We start from the raw sequence: 27,509 nt of genomic DNA, 5'->3' as shown, positions 1-27,509 counted from the left end.
ATTACTAGCATTAGAATACTTGGGCTTATTTCACAACTTCTGAGTAAATGTTACTCGTCACATAAATGTATAAGCCAACTAAATATAAAAGTCGTACTAATCTATCCTTCTAAATAAGTGATAAGAAATTGAGTGCTATATGCATTAGTTTAATACGATAACTGACAAATAAAATTTACTTTAAATTTGTGAATCGGGGCCAAATACTTATTATCAATGGACGACTGTTAAAGAGTTGTTAGAAGCCCCCTTAATTCTCTTATTCCAGTTAATTCTACATTTGTCTGGACATTTTTCTCCTGTTCTTTTCACTAAAATAAAAAATAAATAAAATACATAATTTTAATTGCTATTTTTACGGCAATGCGAACAAAGATTCCACCTGATCAGAAGGCAGTTATCGTCGCCCATGGAATCTCGCGCGGAAACCGCGTGTTCAGCTTGTAGCCACCTTATCAGATTTAAAGTTTTAACACGTTTCACCGAAGTAGCGTGTAAAATATTTTTTTAAAGTAAAAATTGCCGACAATATTAATCACGGATATTAATAAAAATTGGCAAATTGTACACTTATATATAGATGCGAGATAAGAGTTTGTGGTGTGCACAGACCCTGCCCCTGAGGACCGGTCGACGGTAACTGCCACCACGCTACCACAGCGCACCACCGCGCACTGTATAATTTAGCAATACTGGACGACATTATGCACAATAGTGTCGACGTTTATCGTCACTGCTACCGTGTAATTATCGATGCCCGGTGCACTCATTATGTGTACGCTGTCCCACTTTATCGAACTTATCGTAACGTTTCACGATTTGTGGTAACTGCATTAAAATGATGCATAACGACCTCCATCGACACGGCTAATGGAATTTGTTCGAGTTTATTTCGATAATTACAGTATTTGCCGCCTCCGGCTATGAGTTCTGGTACCTAATTTGTTTATAACAATTTATGGACGTAGATCATTTAATAAGTTACGATGTCGGTTATCACGTAATTTGAGGGTGCTATTTCGGATTCAATGAATATGCAATTAACAATAGGTAATTGTTGTGACGCGTGTCCGTCACGCGCGACAATTTATTGCCGATCGTGAGCCAATTCGATTAATTTTGACACCATTATCTAGAGTAATTTGAGGTGTGTCTGTCTTATTGATTGAGCTGGCTTGCGGATATAAAGTTATGGAGATTTTGATTTGTGGTGTTGCTATACCAGAAGTACAACAGCTATAAGTAATGTGTTCACACAAGTTTAAATTGTAGCTTCTTGTAGATACGGACTATTTTCTTTCCGTCATTCGCAAAGACTTATTTTGTGAACTATTATTTAGGATAAGCGTTAACATTTTTTAATTTTTGTATTTTTTTACTTTGCTCTACTGATCTACTCAATTTCAACAAATAATACAAAAAACTCTATTTCTTATTGATTTATTGCCTTCTATAATCTTTACATATAACATTTTGTAATAGGTCGTCGTCTATATATTTTAAGATGTTCAAGAAAAACTAATTTCGGGAGTCTTTCTTAAAGGAACAGAAGCCAAAACAACATTTTTTAAAACTTTGTCTGTGTATATCTTTGAACAAGTATCACACAAAAATAGCTGCTTAGAATTGGATACAGTTTTCACCAATGAATTGCTAGAGGTCTTACTTAAAATACAGGCTTCATTTTATCCCGGACAAATATACAGCCGGAATTTTATCCCAGAAAAACTTGATTACGCGGGAGGTGCTGCGAGCAAAAGTTATTAAAAATAACATTTACATACATATTCACACCTACAAAAATCTATTCCTTGTACGTAGGTAGGCTATTTGGAGCGCTGCAAATAAGCAAGTTTATTAGACCTCGCGCATGTGCAACTCTAATCAATTTATCTCGTTCTCATCAAAATATCTGGTATGAAGTCCAGAAGCGCCTTAGACGCTGTGCTGTAGTTTATTGCAAAATCATGTTTCGTTTCCTGCCGCTTAATAGATGGCTTATCTATTAGGTAATTGAGTTTGAAGATATATAAATAGATGCGTAAGTGATTGGGTTAAGTGGATAATAGAAAATATATCATTCTCGTAACGTTATATCAGTGGGTTCATCAGAAAACTCTTACACGTATTAAAATTGATTTGGTGACGTTTTCAAAATGATTGCTATCAGCTAATCTCTTTGTGGAATTCTGTAAAACCTCCAAAAATTGTTGTCTGATCGAGAAATCGCACTCATGAACTCTCAGTCTACTGTTTTTATAAACTGCCAATACGTCAAGGAAGCATTCGTGGACATTAAAACCCACAACGCCATATACAGGGCACGAATAAACTAAATATCAACAAATACACCACTATCACCACCCACATTACGATTATTTCTTTTGTATTTCATTATAGTAACGAGTAATTTGATGGTGAAATATACATGGAGCTTGGGGTTAGACCATAATATGTACAGGCATTTATGGGGATGGAGTCGGTCGACTAGAGTTAGTACGCTTGACGGACTGCTTCTAAAACATTAAGACCTGAACCCAATTCCTTGTGACCGTCTTGGGAAAAAATAGAAGATTAATGAATTATTGTGTCATATAATTTAAGGTTTGGAAAAGAAATCTTGTCGCCGTAAAAGCAAGATTTAAAGATTTAACAAAAGCAAGACTTGAAGACGATACCTCGCGGACATAAAAAGTATGATTTGCTGACGATTTCTTGCAGTCAGCAGTGTAGCAGCAGGCAGTAACGTAGTTGTATTGTGTGTGCGGTACGAATACCGCTCTGAGGTCCTAGGTTCGAATCCCAGTGATATTGGGTTATTTGCTCAGTATCAGCCCGGATTAAAAAAATTGTGAACGACATGGCAATATGCTCATTCCTTACCACATTATAGGACGGAATATTCATGGCAAAAAGTACCTACTTTCATAGCCTACATGCATCTCTGCCTACCTCGTGGATAAAAGGCGTGATGCGTGTTTTATGACCATACAATAAGACCTGAAGACCAATCCTCGTCACAAACTCTTGGGTCCATCGGTACATTACGCAACTGTCAGTGCCCGGAGTGGGTGCTGGAGGCCTGTTTCATCACCGACCTTGCTTACCGTTAATTAGCCACGTCACTGAGCGTAAGTGATGGATCGGTCACCTGTTTGACACATTGATGTATGGATGCTAGATGTGAATTGTTTTTATTCAATATTTCAAATTTCGAATATTTTTTTGTTTTATTTTGTTTTGCTATGGTACAAAATAAATTCGGTGTCATTATATTAACTAAAATGCCACTCTGAAATTTGTAATGCTTGGTGAGAATTAAGAGTGCCTATTTACTTCCACGTAGTTACTTAACACGAGTGTTGTTCTATAAGAATAGAGCCTAATTGGTTTGTTAGTAGTTAGTCTGGTGTCATAACTTTTACCAAAATATATCCTCAAATGAAAAAAATGTGTTATTTAATTTACTACCAAATAATTTTATAATTATAACATAATATAAGCTTTACATTATCTTATATTAAAAATAACCTATTGCGGCGATAGTCTACTTGGTTGTGGAAGGGGCTGCCGACACGAATGATTGCAGGTTCAAAACCCAAAGGCACACAACTCTGACTTTTCTAAAATTTATGTGTTCTAATAAATATTTGTGAATTATCGCTTGCTGTAACGGTGAAGGAAAACACCGTGACGAAACCTGCATACCTGAGGCCGTAACCTTACTGAAATCCTTTACGGTAATAGAAAACAAAATTATGTATGGAAATAATTAATGATATGTTTGACTGTAATATCGGCGCGGGCGCTTCCATCAAATTTATATCCGCGGTGTCATATCACCGCAGAGTACGCTCTCAAAAATCACGCAACTGACCGCAGACAGGTTGATTTCAATGGTTACATCTTATCTGCTCCGATTGTACATGTACGGACGTATTTCATATCTAGACGGCCTTACAAAATTCAATTTTGGAGGCTACTATTGCACCGTAATTTGATCGAGTTTATATTGCCTTTTGTAGTTTTATTGTGTTGGTGTTTAAGATATTGTTAGGAAAGAAACGGAGACCTTTCCTTGTATAGATTAGGTAGGATACGAGCAGCAGTAGCGATGAATATGAACGGATAAGTAATGTTAAGACGATCAAGGAAAATAATAAGTCTGACATATAATTCATATTTTACAAAATGCAACATTTCAGAAGAGTTATTGAAATGATAAAGAAAACAAAAATATTACAAGTTTCAATCGTCTGTTATTTATAACAGTAAATAAATACCAAACATTCGGGAAACAATTTCACAGATCGTTAAAAGTTTACGGATAGAACACAACCGTAACATAACTTTTATTTTTACCGCCCCAGATTCGTCAATAATCATCTGTGGTTTTTGCATTTCAGCAATCCGGGTCTAAATGACACGCAAAGCGAACAAAAGTGGTAATTTAGTAGAAGTTTTTCAATAAGCAATAAATAATGAAACGCAACGGTGGCCGCACGCGCCGGTAACAAGGCCCGAGCAGCCGCCGCGCGCTTGCGCCGTGCCATCGTTGTGCAACCGGCCCCACCCAACACAGGCACTTTTATAGTAAGTCATAGGTGAGTGGCGGGTTTGTGATTAAATATAGGCGGAACTTCGTTAACAAAAAAAAAAACTAGTTTGAATACCAATTTGAATATCGTGTATGTATTAAAGTACAGTTTATACACACAGATGCAGAAGAAATGTAATTTAAGATTTTTAAAAAGCTCACATTTAGCATGAATGCAATTTAGTATTAAATATATATTAATCGTTCTTAACGCCATGAGAATTTAATATTCGACAACGAAAGTATATTTTAAACTTTTTTCTACAGGTTACTCGCATCGTATAACCTAAATACATGTATCGTATAAGAAATAAAGTTTCATGTTCATTTTATTGAATCATCAATCCCATAAAGGTTACAAGTTTTTTATAATGTTTTTGCTGAGTTACTGATTTGATCAATTTGCGTGTAATAAGGTAGTTTGTTACATATTACTGGAAGTGCAGTGACGCTAGCCATTTTTTGTTGACTTGGTTCCTAATGTAATTTATAATGAGTTATTCTACAATATTGTGAATATCATCATGTTTTCGTCGTTCAAGTACTCATGAAAGAGTGCACTTATACTGTCATTTAGCTAAATACGAAGCAATGCTATGATATTAAATTTTTTACTCAGTGTTTTCGGCATGGCAGTCTTCGCAGTGCGAAAGCATGTAATCGCTGCGATTCGTTTATATTGAGATACAGTTTTACTTCAATTGTCGGTAAGATAAATAAAACTGAATATGGGTGATATTCTTCTACTTTATATTGTGTTCTCTTACACCAGTTACCACCATTAGTAATGGGTTACGCTTATTTCACTGCATTAACATATTTTGTATGGATTTAGAATGCACTTTTAATTTAATTTTTTGTTCTTGATTTCACCTAGTTGCGTGAATGAACAAATAAGGAATCAACTTTGTTTAAAAAACATAAAACTATCTTTAACTAGCTGAAAATTCCAATAAGGAATTTAATACGTGTTTATTATATGATATTCACTTATAATATATTGTGGTTTAAAATATCTTTTGACTTGGGCCAGCCCCTTAGTGATACCGTTCGTGTCCAACTCTGGTGCCCCTACTATAACTATACTACAATAGTTATCCTACCACTTTCCGCATCTATATTGGATCACCGCGTCATCCATCCTATAAAAAATGTAATGAAACTAACGATTGTCATTAAATCGGATCACAATGAATTCGGTATAAAAACATTTTGTCCTTGAAATACCTTTCTAACGTTCGGGCCAGTCGATCATCGAGATACTCGATCGAGATAACGTATTCATTAAATTTGTAATTATTTCGTTATGAATGTATAATAGTGGAGCTTATCTCGTTTCGTAGGCAAAGGTAATGATGTATTTGGTTCAGTAAGATCTGTATCGGTTGTAACCGAGTGTTGTGGAAGAACAGGTTATCTAGGATAGGTTCATTCAATTATTTATCGATTATTTCAACTTTATAATTTTCGAAATATATACGACAAAGTATGCATGTTAATTATTTATTACTTAAGGTATTGTTATACTTCATAATATGAACGATACGTTCACTAAAGTAATAGTAGTTTCTAGAGCAACGGATCTTGGTTTTTGTCTAATCGGATTAGATAGTTGTTAAATGTTTTAAATTGTTTAGTAAATGTAGAGCTAATTTTAACTATGCTTTCTATTACTCGTTGTTAATAAAAAGTCGTAATTGGTCTTTGTTCGTCGATACTGATTTGTTATAAATACTAAATGGAGAATTCTAGCATTTGGACAATATTTTAATTATTTTCCATTATTGAATAATTTTTTTTACTTATTTTATCGTGGTTATAATTTTAACCCCACGTTTGAAGATTATAGCCACCATGGTCAAGGGCCGGACCAAAAAAAAGAAACCGCTATAAAATTCGTAAAAATAGTTCTATTTCAATGTCTAACATTCGCGTAAACAAATTATAATTACCATTATTCGTACATATATAATATGTATAATCTCAACGTTTTCTTTCAAACGAATATAAACAGTTATACCTACCTCGTAATTTCCGTAATCTCTCTTTTATAGGTAGTCGGTGTATTTGATTAGAACAATAAATCTTACAGTTAGGCAACTCGAAGTCCGAGTCCCGCGGGCGTTTTCTATTGTCGCAAATTAATGACAATAAAGCATAATCATATCGTAAACGAAGATTAACAGCCCGAGACAAACAGAGATGGACTGCAAATTGTTTATTTGTTTTGTAAAATAGTATTCGCTTTGTCTAGCTAAATTCGTTTTGTATTAAACTATTAGTTTCAATGCCAGATGTTAATGTGTTTTAACGTTTTATTTTGTTATTCGATAGTTTGTGGCGCAAGTGTGAGTTTGAAGGATCGGTACTCGCAAAAGTATATGTTGGTGATATAGCATTTATTTCAGGCTTGAGTCGGCAGTACCTTTTTTTTCTTTTAATTTTTTCGTCATCATAGTTCCTCATAGTTACCATATATTTTTTCATGACCCTACGTACAAGGGCCGGCTTATATAAACACACCGGGTTTTGGGTGAGCGTTTTAAGAGTTTGTAACTCTTGAAAATTAAGCGACCATGCTGAGGGCGACCCACTAACGAGTTAGGAACCTCGCCTCAGGACGGTCACTGGGAGAGGATGAAACATTAACGATTATGGTACTACGATATAAGTCATATGTTTGTGCGTCATTTTCGTTATATGTATTTAAGGTTTATTTAAGTTTTTTTTTGTTTTTCTTAGGTACCTGGTTAAAAATGTCTTCGTTGTTTCTTATAATAAATACCTAACACCAGGTAGTTTATTCTTAAATAAGCCCTTTTTTAACCATAATAATTACGGTTTGTTTACATTTATTTCATATTTAAACTGTCCGGAGTACAATTATCGTTGTCATCGCTTTTTTACACATCGAGTTATTGTATTTTTTGTCATTATGTTTGTGGAATCAATTGAAGTTTTCCATTGGTGCAAAAAGTTTCATTAAGTGACTTAAAAGGATACGAAACTAAGGCGGATGTGATGTGGCTTTGAGATATAATTCTTTTTTTAGGAAAAAATACGCCCAGCAACGCTCTACAACTACATCCTGATTCCAATTATTATTTTGGTGTACTTGTATTAAAACTATGAAGAACGTTGGATCCAATTACCATCCAAATTATGAGCCAACATTTGAATACAGGAAAGAATACGAAAAGTTTTTTTTAGCTCTTTGAACCATGAATGGAATTTTGTGACGACAGATTTTGTGACTTAAGACTTTGTTTATAGTGATGGTTATTGAAATGTGGGAGTAAAGAAATAAGTAAAAATACATATTAAAAGTTTATTGTTATTTATTTCATTTTGAAAAGGTAATCGGTGACCTCGGAACGACCAATAGGTATCAAAAATACAAAAACGATAGATGTAATAATCTCTATATCTTAGTCATTCTAGTGATAAGTTAAATAGCATCTCTCATGCGTGTTCAATAATTTGGTACGAATTCGTTAACCCTTTCCATGCGATTGTCTAATCACGTTTTATTTCTAAAAGGAATATTTTTGTATTATAAGCTTTATTTATAAGGTCGTTTGGTAGAATTTTGTTTAGCGCCGCATAGAAAGGGCTAAAGAGGCATGGCAATTATTTCATTCACACAAAGGTAACTTACACACTGACAATTTTTTACCTTTTTATCGTGAATTTATTTTTTAATAGTAGATCTCATATCAACTGGTCATAGGATCAAGGCTTTTTTTTTTCATTGACGGGTTATTTATTATAAAGTTACGTTTTATATATAAATGATAGTATATTTTTACACTCGCAACAATAATAGAGATCTATCTATACTTACAGGAACGTTTAGATTAGTTCTTTGAGAGATATCTTTTGAGACAATATACAAAATACCAAATGAAGCTCAGAAATAAATTAAAATCACAGATGTATAATTATCTAAATTTAGTATACAATTTGGAATACAATGCTTTTTTAATGTCGTAGTAATCTCTAACGATATTTCATTTAAATTCTAATTTTAAAATCTCAAAATTATTATATTAAAATATAATTCTAATTTGCGTAATATTTCGAAACTTAACAAGAGGGCATCGTAAACACAACGGTAGATGATTCCTGTGCCCAAAACGATATAATTCACGCAACATGCATTAAATTCCGAGTGATAATTTTTAAACAACTTTTCTAACAATTTATAAAAGAAATATTTATAATATCATCAATAAGCAACAAGTTATATTTGTATTGGTAACCGGCGTTTCCTCTCAGACTAATAACACTAAATATTTTACATCGAATAAAGCGAAATTTACAAAAAAATACAAAGAAACTACTTACATTCATACAATATAACGAAATTATAAATCTAAAATAGCGAACACTCTGAACACTTAAAATATATTTTGTCTATTTATGTCTTTTCGACAGAGAATACATACGAGTACGTACTATTCGTGTATTAAATCGGTAGTGAATTCTGTACGTGCTCTAACTTATACTATTAACAATTATTATATTTACATTAAGTACACGAGATGCATTATCACTTCTTATCTAATAGCCGACTTGGTGGCAAGTATACCTATAATCACTTTACTTCGCTTATGCACATGCGCCAATGTATTACGGTAACAATAATCTATATTAAGTGTGCACCTGAATTTGTGGAACATTTGATTACATTGTAAATTGATCGATAATGGAAGACTTATGTTTGGAGGACGAGTAGTTATTATCGTATATGTTGTGCGTTTTATTACTCTTTAAAATGTATATATTATATATTTTGAATTTATTAATCCTTATAATAAGATCATATTTTATGTGTTTCTTCAATATGAAAATAATCTTTCAAGGTACAATATGCTCATTTTAACCCAGTCTTCCAAATAAATTTCATAAAAAGGTAAACTTATGGCGCGATAAATAGGTACAATCAGGAGGCAATCCGCAAACACAACAAGATCCAGTATAATAAACAAAGAGTCATTTGGATACATCGACCAGATTATTGTAACGGGAAATATGGTCTGAATAGTTCACTATCAGGTGTGGTCCGCGGCACTGGCGGTGGCGGCGGCGGCCGCTCGTCGCGCCGGCGCCACGCGCCCCATGAACGATCTGATCTCCTCGAAGTACGTCTCGTCCGGAGATCTTCTGCGGCTGTCGTCGCCGTTCTCCGCCTCGTGCTTCTTCAGGTGCCTGTCGAGGTTTGTCTGCTGGCCGAAGCAGCGGTCGCAGTGACGACACCGGAACGGCCTTTCCTTGTTGTGAATATTTCTCACGTGCCGCTGAAGGTTCGAAGATATCGAGAAGGAGCGCTCGCAGTATTTACAACGGTACGGCTGTTCACCTGTATGTGTCCTTAAGTGTCGCGTTAAGTTTGCGCTGCGCGGAAACGCTTTGCCACAGTATGAACATGTGTAGCGATCTCTCGCTCTCGGAACTCCTGGATTAGGAGGCACGGGCGGTGCTCGGGGCGCGCCGGGGGCGAGTAGGGTCGCCGCCGCCGCTGCGGGTAGGAAGGGGTAGCGGCCGAACGATGCCGGTAAAGCCAAAGGTAATCGTCGACAGAACTGCAGTAGTGCTGGATGCGCTGGATGTGCAGGATGCGTTGGGTGTGGCGGCGGTGAGGGTGCGATCAGGTTACAGTTTTCATCTTCCAATCGTGGCGGACGTTTGTGCGTGACTCTGAGGTCGAGAGGTTCGTCGGCTCGAGGGGAGCCGAGGGGGCTGGAGTGGTGCTCGTGTGGGGAATGCGGGGGGGAGGCGAGGCGGCGCGGCGCCGCGTGCTTTTCGCGCATGGCGGCCGCCGCGCACGCGCTCATCGGGCTCGTGCGGCACCGACCTGGAACAAAACAAAAAGTTGTGAATCTAATTATACCCATTCATGCCTAACTTAACTACGTTCTTATAATAATACGCTGAAATGGTTCTAAATAAGCATCGGCTATCATTTCTGAGCAGCAAAACCGAGCCGGACGTTGTCAATGACGAATTATAAATTCATTCGGTGTTTTAACAAGTACTTCGCGATTGGTCAACTTTGGCCTCATCCTGTAATCAGCTGTAATATCCTCGGTGCACCGGTATGCTAAAACTCGTGCAGGTTTCGCAATGACGCGACCGGGCGGCGGGCGGCGGTCGGCGGGGGGTATGCGGGGGGTCGGCGGGGGTGTCCTGATCGATGTCGGCTCCTACGCTCGCCTTCGACGCACGCCCACTTACTTACGACATCGGTAACTGGAGCACTCGCTACCGAAACCACTGTGTTTTTTTAATTAATAACATGCCTTTATTGGCAGTTCAATGTTTCGTTTTTAAGGCAAGCGCGATTTCATATAGCGTCGATAAAAATTTCTAGTTTCAGACATTAATTTTATGAATTGTTTGGATATTTGTGGAACGTTTTAGTAATCTTGTTATTTTAAAGAATTTGCAGGGAAAATATTACAATAATAATAACTGACACTAAGATTGAGATATTGAAAATATTAGAAACAATATATGTACCGTGCATATAATATAAAAAAAATACTTTTAGTTCTTAACCTAACCATTGAGGAAATATTTAGAATATATAATGGGACGAGTTCTTTATATTGTAATTTATATTGTTTGGCCATTTGTTCACCTTTATGCGAGTTAATATTACAATTATTCGTTTAGCATATTAATTGTACTATGCATTGTGCCCACATACAAAAATAATGTTCGTTAATCGCTCGGCAATAAATTGAACGACTCCATTATGTTGATTGATCGGCGTTTGCGCATCACCCACGTATCACGGCATTGTTGGCATGCGCGTGCGCACCCGCCCGCTATTCATTTACATTTTAGACCACATTATGTTGTCACTACTGACCATTTTAGCGTGACGTATCGGTTAGTTTTTATGTAACTGTTGGTTACATTGATGTATGTGGACTCTCTTATCGACTATGAGGTTTGAGAAATCAACTGTTGCAATGAAGGTTTGATGGAGCATTAGAAATAAGAGGTTATAGGAATGCGTTACTGAATGGTTCTTTGAATAATAATAATTACTCTGTAAATAGCTTTTTGGGCCTAGTGATTTTATGGGAGAATTTTATGCTTGACTATGAAGACTAATTATAATTTTACAATAATTCTGTAAACGACTTGATAAATCAGTTTAAAGCTAAATTAAATAGGTAATTTCCTGAACTGATCAGAACTATGTTTAGCGACCCACCCCTTTCATTATGCTTACAATAATTTCTATATTTACGCCCTAATGATGTTTGCAGTGAACGCGAGCTAAAATATGCTCATAAGAACTGCTGGTGCAAATTTGTTAGATCACGCCTACGAGCCGACACGAGCTAATTTGCACCAAAAGCAGCGGGCATAAATCCTTTGAACAAGGGTCGGCCATCGACGTCGGTGCCGCCATATTTGGCGCGTTCGTGAGGCTCGCGCCGCATGCTTTATGATTTGTGTGCTCCCTGCGCGCGGACACTGGCGAAATATCTTGTATTGACAACATAAACTAATTACTTTTTAATTTTAATACTGTTATCGTTTTTGATGCTGGCTAAAAAAAAAAATAAGTTGCAAATTAATTTGATTTTTAAATTTAGAATTTCATAATGTATCTTAGTTTTAAATTTACTTTACATGTTGTTTTTTAAGAATGATAATAGTTATTATTTTATCATGTTATGAATATTAATGGATCCATTTAAATTGATGTGCGAGAAAAAATACATGATGCACTATTTTATGGATTTGTTTTTTATTACTGGTCTACGAAGTTTGAGTTATTTATTGTAGGTTTTTAAGCTAAAGTATAAAATTCAAATTGATAGAAGCATAACAGACAATTTTAGCAACCACAAAAGCAGTAATTTATTTTATCATTTATCGGTTCCAACATAAACTGCTTATAGACAGCGAATAGATTACAAACTCGCCGCGCAGGATCGGTGGGATCAAAGACGTCTGAAATAATGATAAGCTTTTATATTTTATGATGGCATAAAGCGCACCATTTCACGAGAGGATACAATGTTGGCGTAGTACTGAATAGAGAGTAGCGAGCATGTAGTGTTGGCGATGTTTTCACGACGGCGGCACATCTCGCCAGTGTCGGTCACGATCCACTAATTACCAGTAATTAACGATGTTCGGAAGCGGCGTGACGCACTAGCATGGTAGGCGGAGCGAGCACGCTTATGTATGTTAATGTAAATAGCGTGGCCAATGAGAGCCGTCACGCCGCACCGCCCGGTGATATATTAGCATTTGAATCGCTTATTCGTTCACCTCCGGCGAGTGAAGCCACTCCAAACGTTCCGCCACACTTTTGTCGGATTTCACGCATTCCGTATAGGCGCGCCGCTCGTCCCACACGTTTAAATAAATAAATTACAATTATCTTATGTATCCGATGTTATGCGGCGAAGAGTGTGCCGTCGATAAATTGCTTTATTTATCAGCCAATAATAATGTAGGGATTACGGTCGCACCGAGGTGTGAACTGTAAATGAGACGTCGCTATTTTGTCTCGAACGATTCCATATCAAATGTTTGTACGCTTTTACCTATTCGGATTGTGGTTACGGGCCTGTTGTGTGAAATTATTACTTAATCCTAAAGTATAAAGTCTTACATTCTACGCGCCGTTTCGTTCTGTGTAAATACAAAAACACAACGTGTTTTGTTCCTCTCGAATGCTGTCAGAATATTTAAATCTAATTTGGTCTACGCCTTAAAGGCAAAGCAATCGAACTCCTTGACCAATAGAGAAGAGAATTTATTAACATCACAAACTAACGCTACGATGAAACCCGTTATTAAATTGTCACAGCTCATTAGCGTAATTAGAGAGGTGCATCTTCAATGTATCGATAATTCGACCGGGTATATTTTTTGTGCGCAAAATTTAATACGAGATATTAAATTATAATGCATGATGCGAGCACGCGCGATCATCAATCACAGACGTGTAATGGGATGTTATAGTGTTCGTAAACAACCAATGATACGAGTCTCGCTTGGTTGCGGCTCCGTGACTTAACACACCTACAGCGGATAGGTAGTGTGTTTTGTGTTGACATTTACGTAGTGATTTCTTTTATAATTGTAAATGTAGGTAGATATTGTGAATGACTTTTCGGACGACCAACCTCAATGTCCTCGGGACCATAAGGGCTACAAAGTCTTCAAAACGTCGGGACAAAATTGTAATATAAAAAACCGCGATAATATTTGAAAAATTTACGATGAAAAATATAGAAAATAATCTTTTGACAAAACTTTATTTTTGTTGCTGTTTTTTTCAGTTATTGATGTTATGGATTTAAAGGTTGCCAATTGATGATCTAATGGTCATGTTTATTATTCATAATATTATTATGTCTATTTAAAATGAACACTTCCATTTTACTATCAACTAATCGATTGGTAATGTAATACGCTCCTACAGTAGGGCGGCGATAATCCCCAAATCTATACATTTACAGATTATAAAAAGCATTTGTGCTACTTTAGTAGTAGATGATGATGATAGCTGATAAACAGTTTCTTAATCTGAGAATTGACATTTAAAGACAATAAGCTGCTATGGATTTAGCAATTTATAAATACAACAATACAGAGAACATTTCAAGCAAATGCTATCTAAAAAACGCGATTCAATAACAATAGGTCTAGAACAGAGATTGCACTAGCGGTTGCCACTGCGTATCGATAGTATAGTGGTTAACAAAAAAACTAGACCGCTACCACAGGTCGCAATACTGCGTAGTCACGAAGCCGGTCCTTCGCAATTCAAGCGAAAGAATAGCTCCGACGATTGTCTTGCAAAAGTAGAAAAATGTCCGCGTAACAACCACAAGTGATGTAAACGTAATAATAAATATAAAACTATAAAATGTCTTATGAAATGAAAAACTCGACGCAATAAAACTCAACAGCGGAATAATTAATGCGGTAATTTAAAATAAAGAGTAAAATTTTATTAGCAATACGCGTTCAGATATCGTTAAAATCGAAGTGAGCAATCGCATAAGTCACCGAGTCGATACTCGACATTCCGAATCATATTCTCTCATGCATCGTGGTTGGAGGAGATTCACACGCGCCGCTTGCTTTTTTAGACGACATCGTATCGACAAGCGAGATCTTTGATTTATTTCACATCACTATTTTAGGAAACGCGTCGCGCCGATCGCCTTATGTCGAGATATGAAATCACTATTCGATGTATGGAGGCAGGACGAGGACTAAATGCTTGTGATGTAAAGATGGATCGATCATGCCCGCGGACGTATCATATCGTTTATTAGACATCGATTATTGCAAAACCACGCATTGGATTGTCCTGCTAAATGCACATTCTTTATACTATATTAGGAGATGTCATTTCAAGTTTCTTTATTGAACGTCAACTGTGATGGGACCGGGTTTTAGACGGGTATCAAATTTGTGAGAACATTTTTTGCAATGCTTTATGATTATTTTTCTGGTTTGAGTTTAAGGCGATGTCGATTTTTGGGTACATTCAATGGATGCATTAGATGTGTTGAAATTAAGATACATTTGGTATAAGATGAAAAAGTATTAACAGCAAACGTAGATGACTAAACCAATAGTGTTTGTAATGAATGTCTCCTTAAACACCACTCACCACTCAAACTACAGATAAAATGGGCTCTCATAACCGTCAAATAAATGTTTACTTAAGTGCTAAATACTATACTTTGTTATCGTTAGTAAATGCATGTTTAAAGACAAACCCCGGTTAGCAAACCGTTAAAATTTCTATAGTACTTAAGTGGCTACGGGTGTCCGTTTATAGCACATTTCAAAGTAACACCTAATGAATGAGTCAAGCGAGTGCCGTTAAATAAATTCATTATTTTCGTATGCCACACTCGTAGGCTAATAAAGTTCCAAACAAGCTATCCGAAAAGCGCGTTGAGTATTCAAGGCACTCGCCGATGTTCGAGTTGCCAAGTGAAATAATTATCTAATACATTATCGCGTTGCCCTTATGGACCAATCACTTCGGAATTCTGCGCATTTTAGAGTGGGCATTTAATACAGCGCGCAGGCCGATTCTGCCAATGGCGGGTTTGATTTGCCACGCATGCGCACTTACGAATAATGTTGCTTTTTTTAACGCGCAATTGCATGGGAACCAGGGCGACGCGCGTCGTGGGAACCGCCGGAAATCGGGATTTTTTCTCCGTTAATATCTACACAACTTATTTAGCAGTGATTAGTATGTGAGCGACATTGCCAATCCAATGCACCGATAAATAAATTCCAACTAGATAAAGCATTTTATTTATGTTTTTGGATGACCTGAGAACCGCCCAATGTTGGTCAGTGAAGGTGTGTTTCAATTTATGTTTCTAGCTGTATCTGGTGCAATAAATACTTTAACAGCCTGTTATTATTGCAGATTGAAATCAAACATTTTATTAACGAACGGGTCCAGTTTCACGTCAATTCTTAACTGTAGCGAGTAAATATCCTCTTAGCCTGTATCTCGTATGTTTAGCGTTGTAAAAACAGAAGCGATCAAATGTAAATGTGCCGAATGACAGTACCTCCCTTTATATTGATGACCGTGTATAAAGATTCGATTGTGATTTGTATAATTTACACTTTATTGAGTAAATTATAAAATACTCATATATTATGCTCTATATTTTTCGCTGCAATGTAGTTGATTTAAGATTTACGTCATCAAATATCTATATTAATATATAAAGTTATTTGTTTGAACGCGCTAGTCTCGGGAATTACTAAACCTATTTCCAATTTGTTTCCACTAATAGGTAGCTACATTACTCCTGTGTGCCATAGGCTACTTTTTATCCCAGGAAAATATAAAACGGAACTTTTATCCCGGAAAAAGTTTTTCATGCGGGCGGAGTTGCGACCAAAAGTTAGCCGTTCCATTTAATATAAGATCATATAACAAAACATAAATATAAAAGATAAATATCCAAAACCCCAATATAGGAAGCTACAGTTGCGTCGAACGAACCATATAAACTAAAACGAGTACGTGCCACTACTTCATAACCTTCATTATAAGGCGGTGAACGCTATAACCTATCAAATAAGACATCAAATTCAGACATACCGAGTCCTATGAAATAACAGTCATAGGATTTGGTGTTTAAGTGACGTTAAGCACATTATATCTACACAAATGATGTAGAATTAACCAGTATTTATATCTCTTGATTATCAGGTGTACGGTACTAAATAAAGGTATAGAGGTGCATTTAGCCGGAGGCGTAAAACTGTTTACGATGTATATAAAGGTAGATGGTTTGTGCTGGCGAGCCGCCAAGGGCTTTGCGGTAAAGGGCGTTACTAAAGCATGGGAAGCGTCGTGCGCTCTGGTAGCTAGTGGCAATTTGGTGTAAACGTATGTTTAGTAATGGCTGAAAACGCAGTTTCCGTTTTTTTTATTTGTACAATTGAAGTGCTCGTCATATAGGATTTCTGAACGTTTTTAATCAGAATTAGATTTATTAGAAATTACGATTACAATTGATATTTTTAACTTTTTATGTTACTGAATGATGAAACAATCAGGTCGCTTGATAACAGGCGCTGCGCATGCCCAAAGATGGCGCCGATGTTGCCAAGCGCGTTGTGTTACCGCTGCAAATGATGTACACGCATATGCAACCATTCATCACAAGTTATGAACAAGTTTGGTCTAATTACCTACATCTCGCAAAATCTAAGAGGCACGCGCCAAGTTGCAACATTTAATTTCTCACAGCGAAAACCGGAGCAATTTCGCAAGATCATCGCCGCTTGATGTTTTGTCATAGATAAATAAATAATTTTGCACTGTAGATGCGAATCTTTATATCACGAGGTTAGACTGAGTCTAAGTAAACTAATGTACGCCCAACAGATACGTGCCGAGCTGCGATTTTTGACTGGATTAGTTTGATGTAGGCATTGTGGATTATGAAATACGTGTATCTTTGTTTAAACAGATAGGTAAGTAGGTATTTATTAAATTACTAGTCAAGTTTACTAGATATTTCTTATTTTGGACTGGATATAATTTCGTCCACGCGTGTGAAAATCCGCTTTCATCTTGACGCCTATGATAGACTGGTATAATTCTGGCGATGATTGAGATTTGTAATGTTTCTCATTGGTTGAACTTTTTGATATTTTCTTATCATCAAATTTTGTAAACTTTACAATGCAAGAATTACTACGAGATTCAAGAATCAGGCCCAAGAATTAATAAGATGATTTATTTTAAGCAACTAAGGTTTGAATGTTTAATGTCGAAGACGCTCGTAGATATACGTTCCTATAACCTTTAGCTAAAATATAACATTTAATACAACAGGAAAAATCGGATTATGAACGGAATAATCTCGTAACTATTTTCGAGAAAGATAAAGGACAAGGAAATGCGCAAGCGAAGACGATAAACCGTATTTTATGCTACTGAGTAACGTCGACTAGCGTATGAAGACAGCGGATCTAAACCAATGGGCTATGTATATCCTAGCTTTACAAATTTGTCGCGCGATAGTCTGTGCAATTGTTAATTATGCGTTCATAATGTAGTACAAGACATTAAATATTATTGGCGGCAATTAGCATTTTCATTAGCGTATATTATTGCAAAGGGGACACGTCAGCTAAACTGTTCCTATACGTGACTTCCTTTTGTATCTAATGGAATTTAAATAACACAAACATAGAAAATATCAGCTTTCAAGGTATAAATAATGTCGGTTGGTTCACATGACTTACGCATTGCTTACATTGCCCAAGGCTTTTAGGTACCAGTCGGACACTTCAAGTTAAAGTGACGACTGATAACCCCGACTGATTTACATTATAGACAAGCGTAGGCTGTAACTGCCGTGTAGATACTGCGAGAAGTCGCCAGATACGGATAAAATACTAAACATAAAGGAGTTTCGCGTCTCTTTATACCCTCGCACGCGGTCTAATCATTGCACTCGTAAACCACCTGTTTAACACTCGGGAGCTAACGAGACCACTTAAGTCTCGCCTCTTTTCGGTTATCACCATTTTAGGGCCCGACAATTTTATTTTAACACCGGTTAACGAGCCGTTTCCGTCTCGGCACGTAATTTCGCACGAAATATTGAGCCAGAAACGTTTAGAATAATGCATTTCCATTACGTATTCAGCTTATAATCTCAACGAAATTCTGTACAGAGACGCGCGCAGATAGCAGGACTGGCCTGTCTTATAATTTATAGTTTACCATTAGAGCGTACTTCGTAAACGCGCTGCATTTCATTTGCATTGGAGATTCAGATTTGCGGTGACATGTCCAGTATTAAAATGATGTATCGCGTTTTGATTGCGCAGACGCCATGGGACGCCTCGGCGACGCGCCTCTTGAGCGCCTCCGCACCGCCTTCGTGTTTAGAGTATCAATTCTCAACAATGCTCTTCGTTCCTCGTATATTACTAATTACAGAATGTGGCATCCACCAGTATCGAATACAGCTGGTAAATAAATATCAAACAAAATAGCGTGATAAGGTCCAATCATAGGCCCATTAATCATGCTTCCCAAATTATATCAAGTCTTAATTCAGTAAATAACTGCTGTCAAATTGAACATGAATTTACAATGTTTATCGTATGCCAACGAATTGACATTATTAGTTAAGACTAATGGAAAACTATATTTTAATGATGTAAACCGTTGACTTTTTAAACCTGGAATGTCCCATAATTGGATAGATACTGACCACATTAACTAGAAATGGGCGAAATTATAGCTTTATTTAAATTAAAAATATGTTAATTTTGCGCGCTATAATCAACATATTATCAGGACCAACAGCTTCCCGTTTCACTCAAGTGGTAATAGCGACATCGCATTTTTCCCGCGAATAAAAAGAACCTACTGATTTCTTATGTTTACGCGAATTTTAGACATTGAAATTAAACTAATTTTCCAGCCTTTGCAGCCTTCATGGTCCCCCCCGTGACCATGACGGCTGCAAAGTCTTCGAAACGTCGGGAGAAAAATAAAATACAAAAACCGCGATGGAATCCGGAAAATTAGTTTAATTTCAAGAACCTACTGCTTTTAAAACTATTTAAATTTCGAAGCATAAACTTAAGTTCTCATTGTTTACAAGAACAATAAGTACGAAGACCGTTAATAGTTGTCATTAAATATGACTAAACTGACGTATCATTATTTATGATTTCTAATACAATTGTTCGCTTTGAGAACATAATTAAGTGCAGAATTAGCTATAAATTTCTTATGACAGAAACTCGTGTATTAGCGGTGATTTTGACATAAATAGTGTCGGTTGTTGGGTATGGATTGACTGTTTGATTGATACGCTGGGATATTTAGAATTTTATATATATAAAAAAAAATTACTCCTACTAAACAATTACAACACCAGCTTACTATTATCATGGTATTGGTGGGCAATGAGAAGGAGGGGGGGTGGTCATTTTGGTGCCCTTGTAAAGACAGCTAGAAAAGCAACACAAAATTGGTTTCTTTGAGCACTCTTACAGAATCTTTTTTTTTACAACCACTACCTACCCAGTCCAAATGGTCAATTAATGATATAAATTAAATAGTATAGAGGTCTATCTCTTGTAAAATATTTAATTCGTTACTCCTACAAACAACTTGTTACTATCTAATTTTCATATAGTTCCGCAAACATCCATGTAATTTATATGAGCACAGCTATACCGTTGTATGTCCGTTTCTTAATATTTATGAAGGGGAAGTATAACATAAACCAACGGAACGCAATGCAAACTCCGTCGGTATTGTGATAAAGCCGTGACCACCTACGTAAGTTGCTGTAGTATGTCACACTAAAAGCGGTGCTATAGTAAGCGATAAAAATATTATGCGTTTTATAAGTTTTTGGCAATGTATTCAATTAAGGATTTTTATTTGATGCAGACAGAAGTTACTCTTCTAGAGTAATATTAATTGGTAGCTTTATTATGGAGGTCGTCATCAAAATGGGTCCTGTATTTTGAATAACGGTCGCCTTACTCACAGCAATTACCCGACAAAAAAAAAAAATCTTGCTACGCGTGCTCTTTTACACTCACACATATAATAATATAAAAAATGTTTACACAATACACGTATTCGTTAATATTTTTAGCGTACTGTTTTCCTACAACTTTTGCTATACGCGTATCTGACTTAATAATATTAATAGAAGTGTCACCGGTGGTCATAACATAAGTTAATTCTTACCATGACCACGGTAGTTAACAAATTATTTTGTCTTGAACACGGTTATTGCAATATGCTCTTTATAGTTTATAAGAAAAAATATATTTTGGCTTGCCAACCTTTACGAATCTAAGCCTAATCAGCTAAATCGATAAAATCGCATCTCTTATTGTGTGGGGCATGTACCTACATTACGGTTGTACGCGTTGGCGTCCGTCAAGCGTTTCTATTCGAGATTACTGTGGCACCGCAGCGCTTGTAACACTATCACTAGCAACCTGTCGCGTGTCGTTGTTGAATTAGAATCTGCTTGTACAAGCACACACTTGTACTCGGTTACCACAATACATTTGATGAAAATTATTCTTTATCCTGCTATATGTAGGATTAAGGTGTGGTATGTTTTGTGTATATTGCAGTGGTAAAGGGTGGAATCCGACATTACATAATATACTAATATGAGTATTCGGTCTGCAAATCGTTCTAATGATATTGGGATTTTACATAAATTGCGATAGGGAAGTCGGTAAGAATCGAATATATCCAGTTATAATAAAATTATACTATGTATATTACCCAATAAGAAATATTTTACATTTGCATTGCATTGAATTAAAAATACATTTTCCAAAATGTATTATGTTTTATAAGTTTATATTTCTTTGTAGATTTTGGTGATTGCGCTAATCACGTTAAAGCAGTCGATAGTAAAAAAACAATAATTCGATTATTTGAAATGAAACAGAAGCTCGCCAAAAGAATTAAATAATAAAAATAACTAAAACGTCTTATGATACAATGAGGTTTGTTTTATTTAAGTTTGTATTTCGATTGTTATCGATAAGTAACTTGTCTTCTTGTCTCGTGTCATTTGAGATATCAAACAATCCCAATCCGCAAAAAATATTACAAATAGAGATAAGATTCCGTGAAATCAAAGTACAAAAAGCGCTACTTTGTTTTTGATTAATACTTCTATGAATGTGTTTTGTTGGGAATATAATTTATAAACTAAATGTCTTCTCTATAAATAGAAGCATTTTATATGTTATTAGAAGCGATAAACCCAAGTTAGTTCTGCTCATCGCCTTGATCTTTAATACGATAATATGTTGATATATTCTTAGAAAAGATTCGGTAAACGCGAATCATCTTTTTGGATTTTTGATATCATTTATACTGAGAATATTTTTTATAATCATCCGAATTTTAACATTTAGACAAAAATAACTTCTACCTAGTAACAATTCCTGTTACGAATAATAATCTCTCTACTTTTACCAACTCTCGGTCACCATACTATGTCGCAACCACAAAAAATACAATAACGAATAAACGTAACTGATCGAAACCTATCATTAGAAATCAGTACACAGTAGCGATAACTAGTCCAAGTATGAAATAAAAATGCACAGCACATCGTCACCGGCAAAACCAGTTTCATTAAAATTCAAACTAGATATGATGCAAAACTAAATTGCTCTGATTTGCACCAAACCAATATCTGATTACTGTGCTGGCAAAAAATAATATCACGAAACGAGTCCGCCATGCCGTTACGGCGCCGTAAAAATTTGATTATGAAATTAATGATAGTTTTAAAATAAATATTAATTTAAACGAAAGTTAGAAATTGGTTTAATGGTTAGTTGAATGTACTGACTTAATATCGGTTGTTGGTATTGTTGCGTCACTGATTATAGTCCGCAAAGGATGTGATTCATTATTTTTTATGGTATTAATTTGTGTATTGGTTTAACCTGTTTTTAAATAAGAATATGACACTGAAGTACTGGTGATTTTTCATTTAAAGCATGACTTTGTATTTTTCTTTCGAAAGTTAACTTTGTCTGTAGAAGCAATTAGTTCCTAATTTTACCACAATATGCTGATGCTGTAAAAGGCACATTTTCAGGCAAAATTATATGGTTTGACTAAATTCACAATTTACATTAATATATTCAGAAAGTAAAGATGTTAGGGAATTATGTATATTTTAAAAAAATGGACTCCTCATTGATCCTAGTCCAAAACGTCTAATACGATTTTCAAATGTAATAGACTAAATGAAATTACTAAACTTTTCTTTTACTATTTATATATTTACGTGTCATGGAAAGATTGAATGACGAAAAAAATTATGTGTCATTCATCATATCTATCTCTTTATACATGACGGGTTAATGGCGAAGCTATAACCGAATAGACCGTTATCATGCAGATCAAATGACATTTACGTTCGTTTTGACATATGATAGAATTTGACAATTTGTCTTGAAATGACGTATGTGTAGTATTAATGTTACAAAATGAGACATTTTCTATATGTTTTCGACATTTAACCCTATTCCTACTCTTTACACCACTGAAATCATCATCATCATCATCATCATCATGAGCCGCAGGATGTCGACTACTGAACATGGGACTCCTTAAAATATTTCCAGATTGAATTGGCCCGCATCCAGTGACCTCCCCCGAGTTTTATTAGGTCATCTGTCCACCTCGTGGGTGGACGCCGCGCTAGCTAGAAAATAAACCACTGAAATAAATATACGAATTTCCTTTCTCGAGTAAACTAAAGAGTCTATAAAGATAGAAACATTTAGATTTTCCACAATGTTTTCCCTTCAAACTAGATACACTGCTACAGATATTACCTTGTTATCGCCCGAGGCGGCCGGATGCGACAAGTGTCATGGATTATCACATAACAGACGTACGCCTACAGTAATTATACATTTGATCGGTGAAAGTGAAGCGATGTCGCTTTGGATTGCTATTTAAATTCGAGTGCAAATATTAAGAGATTTGTATAGAGGACGTACAACACTTTTTTTAGAATTAATATTGTGTATTGAGTTCGGTATTAGTAGGTTTGGTAACTGTACTTGATAGGTTGTTTGGAACTACTTCTATTTGTTAATAATTTTTATAGTTATAGAGTATTTTCGAAACAATTGGATCAAGATTAGATTGTCTACTAAATAACTTTAAGCCATGAAACTAAGCACTAATAAAATGTCGAATAATACAAATGCAATGTCGTTTTACTGTATCTATAAACATTTTGATTTTAATGTATTAAATAAACACAAAATGAATTGAACAGATAATCAGTAGAAAAGACATCAACGCGTTGAGGTGAAACTGTAATGAACAATATAATCAACTCAGTTTAAAATGCAATGAATTTAAAAAGTGATACAAAAAGATGGTTGCATTCACTCCGTATATTTTATGTAGTTGCTTTACTTTAGATTGAAATTTCAAATAGAACGTCTGGTCGTTTGACAGCGACAGGTTTTTAATACGTTTAAAGGTATAAATATTGGTATTATCGACGACACATTGTTCTAAATGTAACGTTATATTAAAAGTCTTGTAAAGTCAATGGTAGGTATGATTTATTTATTAATATCTTTAATTGAGCACATAACGTGGTGTCATATGGTGGCATTGCGGGACCGTTAATTTACGGAGTAAGTATTAGTATTACATCAATAGCGTTTAACTTACTGAATTTATAATTGCAAAAACTGTAACATTAATTTTATGTAAAACTTATAACTCACTTATTATTATGTTTTTGTACTTATTTACTACACTATCATTGCACGTTGGCTAATATAACATTATGATCTTTCATAAAATGCTTTTAAGAGCATTATAGCTATATTATACCAAACAATTATAAAAAATAAAATATTTTCCGTGACTACTTTAGACGTCGACTGTACCCATTCAATTCTTTGCAGATACTTGCAACTTTTTATACGTCCGATGCGACGCCACTGTCTCCTTTTAAAACCTGAACTAATGTCTACTATGTGACGCTTAAAGCGTTTGGCATTTTTTCATCAATCAGCGAAAGATTTCTATCGTTCAAACGTTCTGTAAGAGCTTAGGAAACTAGTTCGCTAACTAATGAACCTATTTAAGTGATTTGGATTTATATTTTAGTTCGATTGGATGATTAGAGAGTTAATCGTCTGAGGTTAAATAAACTTATGCTAGTTGTATACTATAAACCAGAGGTACTTAAACTTTTTTTTCTCAGAGACCACTTTAAAAAAAATTTCTGACTCAGATCGACCCCCTGATGATTTGCATAATCTGGGGAATATTTCTACATTATTCCCTAGATTATGCAAATTTTGTACACGTAACAGTCACTGAGATTCTTAAAATATTATCTGCTTACATTAAGTGAAGTCAAGCCGACATTTTAGTACCTTACTATCAAAACCAGATAAATTTTCGTAGAACCCCTCTTAAGAATTTTGAACCCTCATTTTTTGGCCACGCCTACGTAGACTTCCGTCGAGTCTCCCAAGGATCCCTGGGTGTCCAGCTGGACCACTTTGGGAATCAATGGTACAAACTAAAATCCCATATACAAAAAAAATCCAAATTTTATACGATATTTATTTTTTAATGGTATGCCAAGGTACAGGCATGGCCTAGTTTGGATACCCTTGGTACATACTTTATTTTTGTTTTTAGAAATTGGTTTTGTTAAACCACTGGTATTAACTGTAAAACATATTATGTAATTTTTCAATAAAATTATTATCTATAAGTATTAGTAAAAAATGATATTACAACTAGATTATCTTGTACATATTATATAAAGATTCTCCAAATATATGTACGTTTATTGCCCAGTGCATATGTAATATACATTAATTCTAATAACTGTATTCAATATTACAGAATCCCACGATGTCCGCTCGCATTAAGACCATACACATTTCTATAGATATAAGATACGATAAGCATCTCGACCTTCCACATGTTCCATTTATAACATCTATGTTATGTTAATAAAGCAGTTAGCATTGTTACAGAGGATTCAGTGTTATACTGACCCTGTCCGCACATACATACATACATACGTGCACATGTGATTGTGTACGATTGTCTTTTGTTATTTATAGGAACTGTCGGTGTTTAATTAAATTGATTAGAATTTATTGGTTTTATTTAGTTTTCATTGCGAGTTTTATATAAATCGTTTTAATGCTATTTATAAGTTGAATTGATAGTGACATGATTAATTCTAATTCACTCGTAAAATATATGGATTGCATCACCGCTATTTTGTTTAGCTATGAAATTAAGCTTTTTAAATGAATTTGTTAACTGCGATGTGTACTCCCAAAGCAGAAATTTTAACACTATTTATAAGCAGAATTGATAGTGATAAGATTAATTCTGTAATAAACTCGAAAAATATTTAGAATTGTATCACTACTGTTTTGCTTTACTATGAAATTAAGTGTTTTAAATGAATTTGTTAATTACGACGTGTATCCACAAAACATAAAGCTCAAAACGATTAATATATCCGTTACGTCTTAATATCAGTCCATAGTACAAACAACTATAAATTTTACAGTTCATTTTTATGACGTTTTAACATTATAGAACATTAAAATATTTACGTTTATAGATTTAATAGCTTAATACTGTGACTGTCTTTTATGTAATATTTGCGATATTTATGAAATAATGGATGGACTAAATATCATTTAATATTTTAGTTTAGATAGTGTAATAGAGTAGCAGATGTTAACATTAAAGTGCTCGTGTATTTAATTTAGGTAGTGTAATGGAATAGTAGAAGTTAATATGAAAGTTTTTGAGAATAATCATTGTCTTGCAAAAAAATTTCGTGTTGTACTTACTATTTCGTATAGTACTGGCCCCAGCTACCATACATATTATGTCTAAATACGTCTACTGAAATGCATCAATTAGACGAAGCAATTTTCTTGCGGCAAGTTTCATAAGGCGAGTCTCGCCTGTCGATGCGGGTCAGAATTGCCTCGCCGTTTTATGCACACAAGGCAACTATGTAACTCCTTTCAAGAATCGCAGGTGCGAGGCGAGAAAATTGCTTCAGTTTAATTTACTTTACTTTTGGCATTATGCGTGTATATTGACTATGTAAATATATTGCGGGCCTAAGTTACTAAAAAAAACACTAGATTATTGCACAGACATTTTAAAAAAAAATATATAAAGGAAAAACGTTCAATATAGGTGTGAAAGGTAAAAAGCGCGGAAACTGTTTTAAGCCAAAACTGACAATGGTTCAATTTCACGTAATATAATGGTGAGTTGGAAGATTAGCGTAAAACTAAAAAGGCATCAGTATTTTACATAAACAAAATCATAGTCTTGTAGACGGTGTGTGTGTATTAATAATACCGAAAAAACACCCAAATTAGACGTAAGAGGTAAAAAGAGCGTAAACTGTTTTAAGCCAGAATAAATAATGTTTCAATTTCGTGTACATTGATGTGTTGGAAGATTAGCGTAAAACTAAAAAGGCATCACTATTTTACATGAGCAAAACATAGTCTTACAGACGGTGTGCAATGTATTAGCGGCAGGTTATGTTTAGTTTCGCGCCCAGTTTCGAAGCCGCCCACTGCAATGAATGTTTTATAAAGTGCATTAAGTACATCCTCACAATCACGTCACCTCGGCGTATATCATAAATCTATAACCAGTGATGTTTATCTTCAAGAACTCGGGCAAGGTTGTCTCCTCCCTCGTGAGTGTTTGTACATATCACTAATGGCACATTTGGTTGTGGCAGTGAATGGAGATTCTGAGCCGTGGGGACACGAATTCGATTTATGCGTT

General features: G+C 35.3%; 1 protein-coding gene across 1 annotated transcript in view; it reads right to left on the bottom strand.

The window, feature by feature from the left end:
* Nucleotides 1–7,911: 7,911 nt before the first annotated feature.
* Nucleotides 7,912–27,509, bottom strand: part of LOC115440247 (transcription factor hamlet) — a 106,203-nt gene continuing 86,605 nt past the window's right edge. Inside the window, exon 3 of the mRNA XM_030164472.2 lies at nucleotides 7,912–10,454. Within this exon, the coding sequence (XP_030020332.1) occupies nucleotides 9,652–10,434 (783 nt within the window). The 5' untranslated portion in view covers nucleotides 10,435–10,454 and the 3' untranslated portion in view covers nucleotides 7,912–9,651. The remainder of the gene's footprint in view (nucleotides 10,455–27,509) is intronic.

This window comes from Manduca sexta, chromosome 10 (assembly GCF_014839805.1).
Source record: "Manduca sexta isolate Smith_Timp_Sample1 chromosome 10, JHU_Msex_v1.0, whole genome shotgun sequence".
Classification (NCBI taxonomy): domain Eukaryota; kingdom Metazoa; phylum Arthropoda; class Insecta; order Lepidoptera; family Sphingidae; genus Manduca; species Manduca sexta.
The sequence above is the reverse complement of the archived record's forward strand: the minus strand, read 5'-3'. Positions and strand labels throughout refer to the sequence as shown.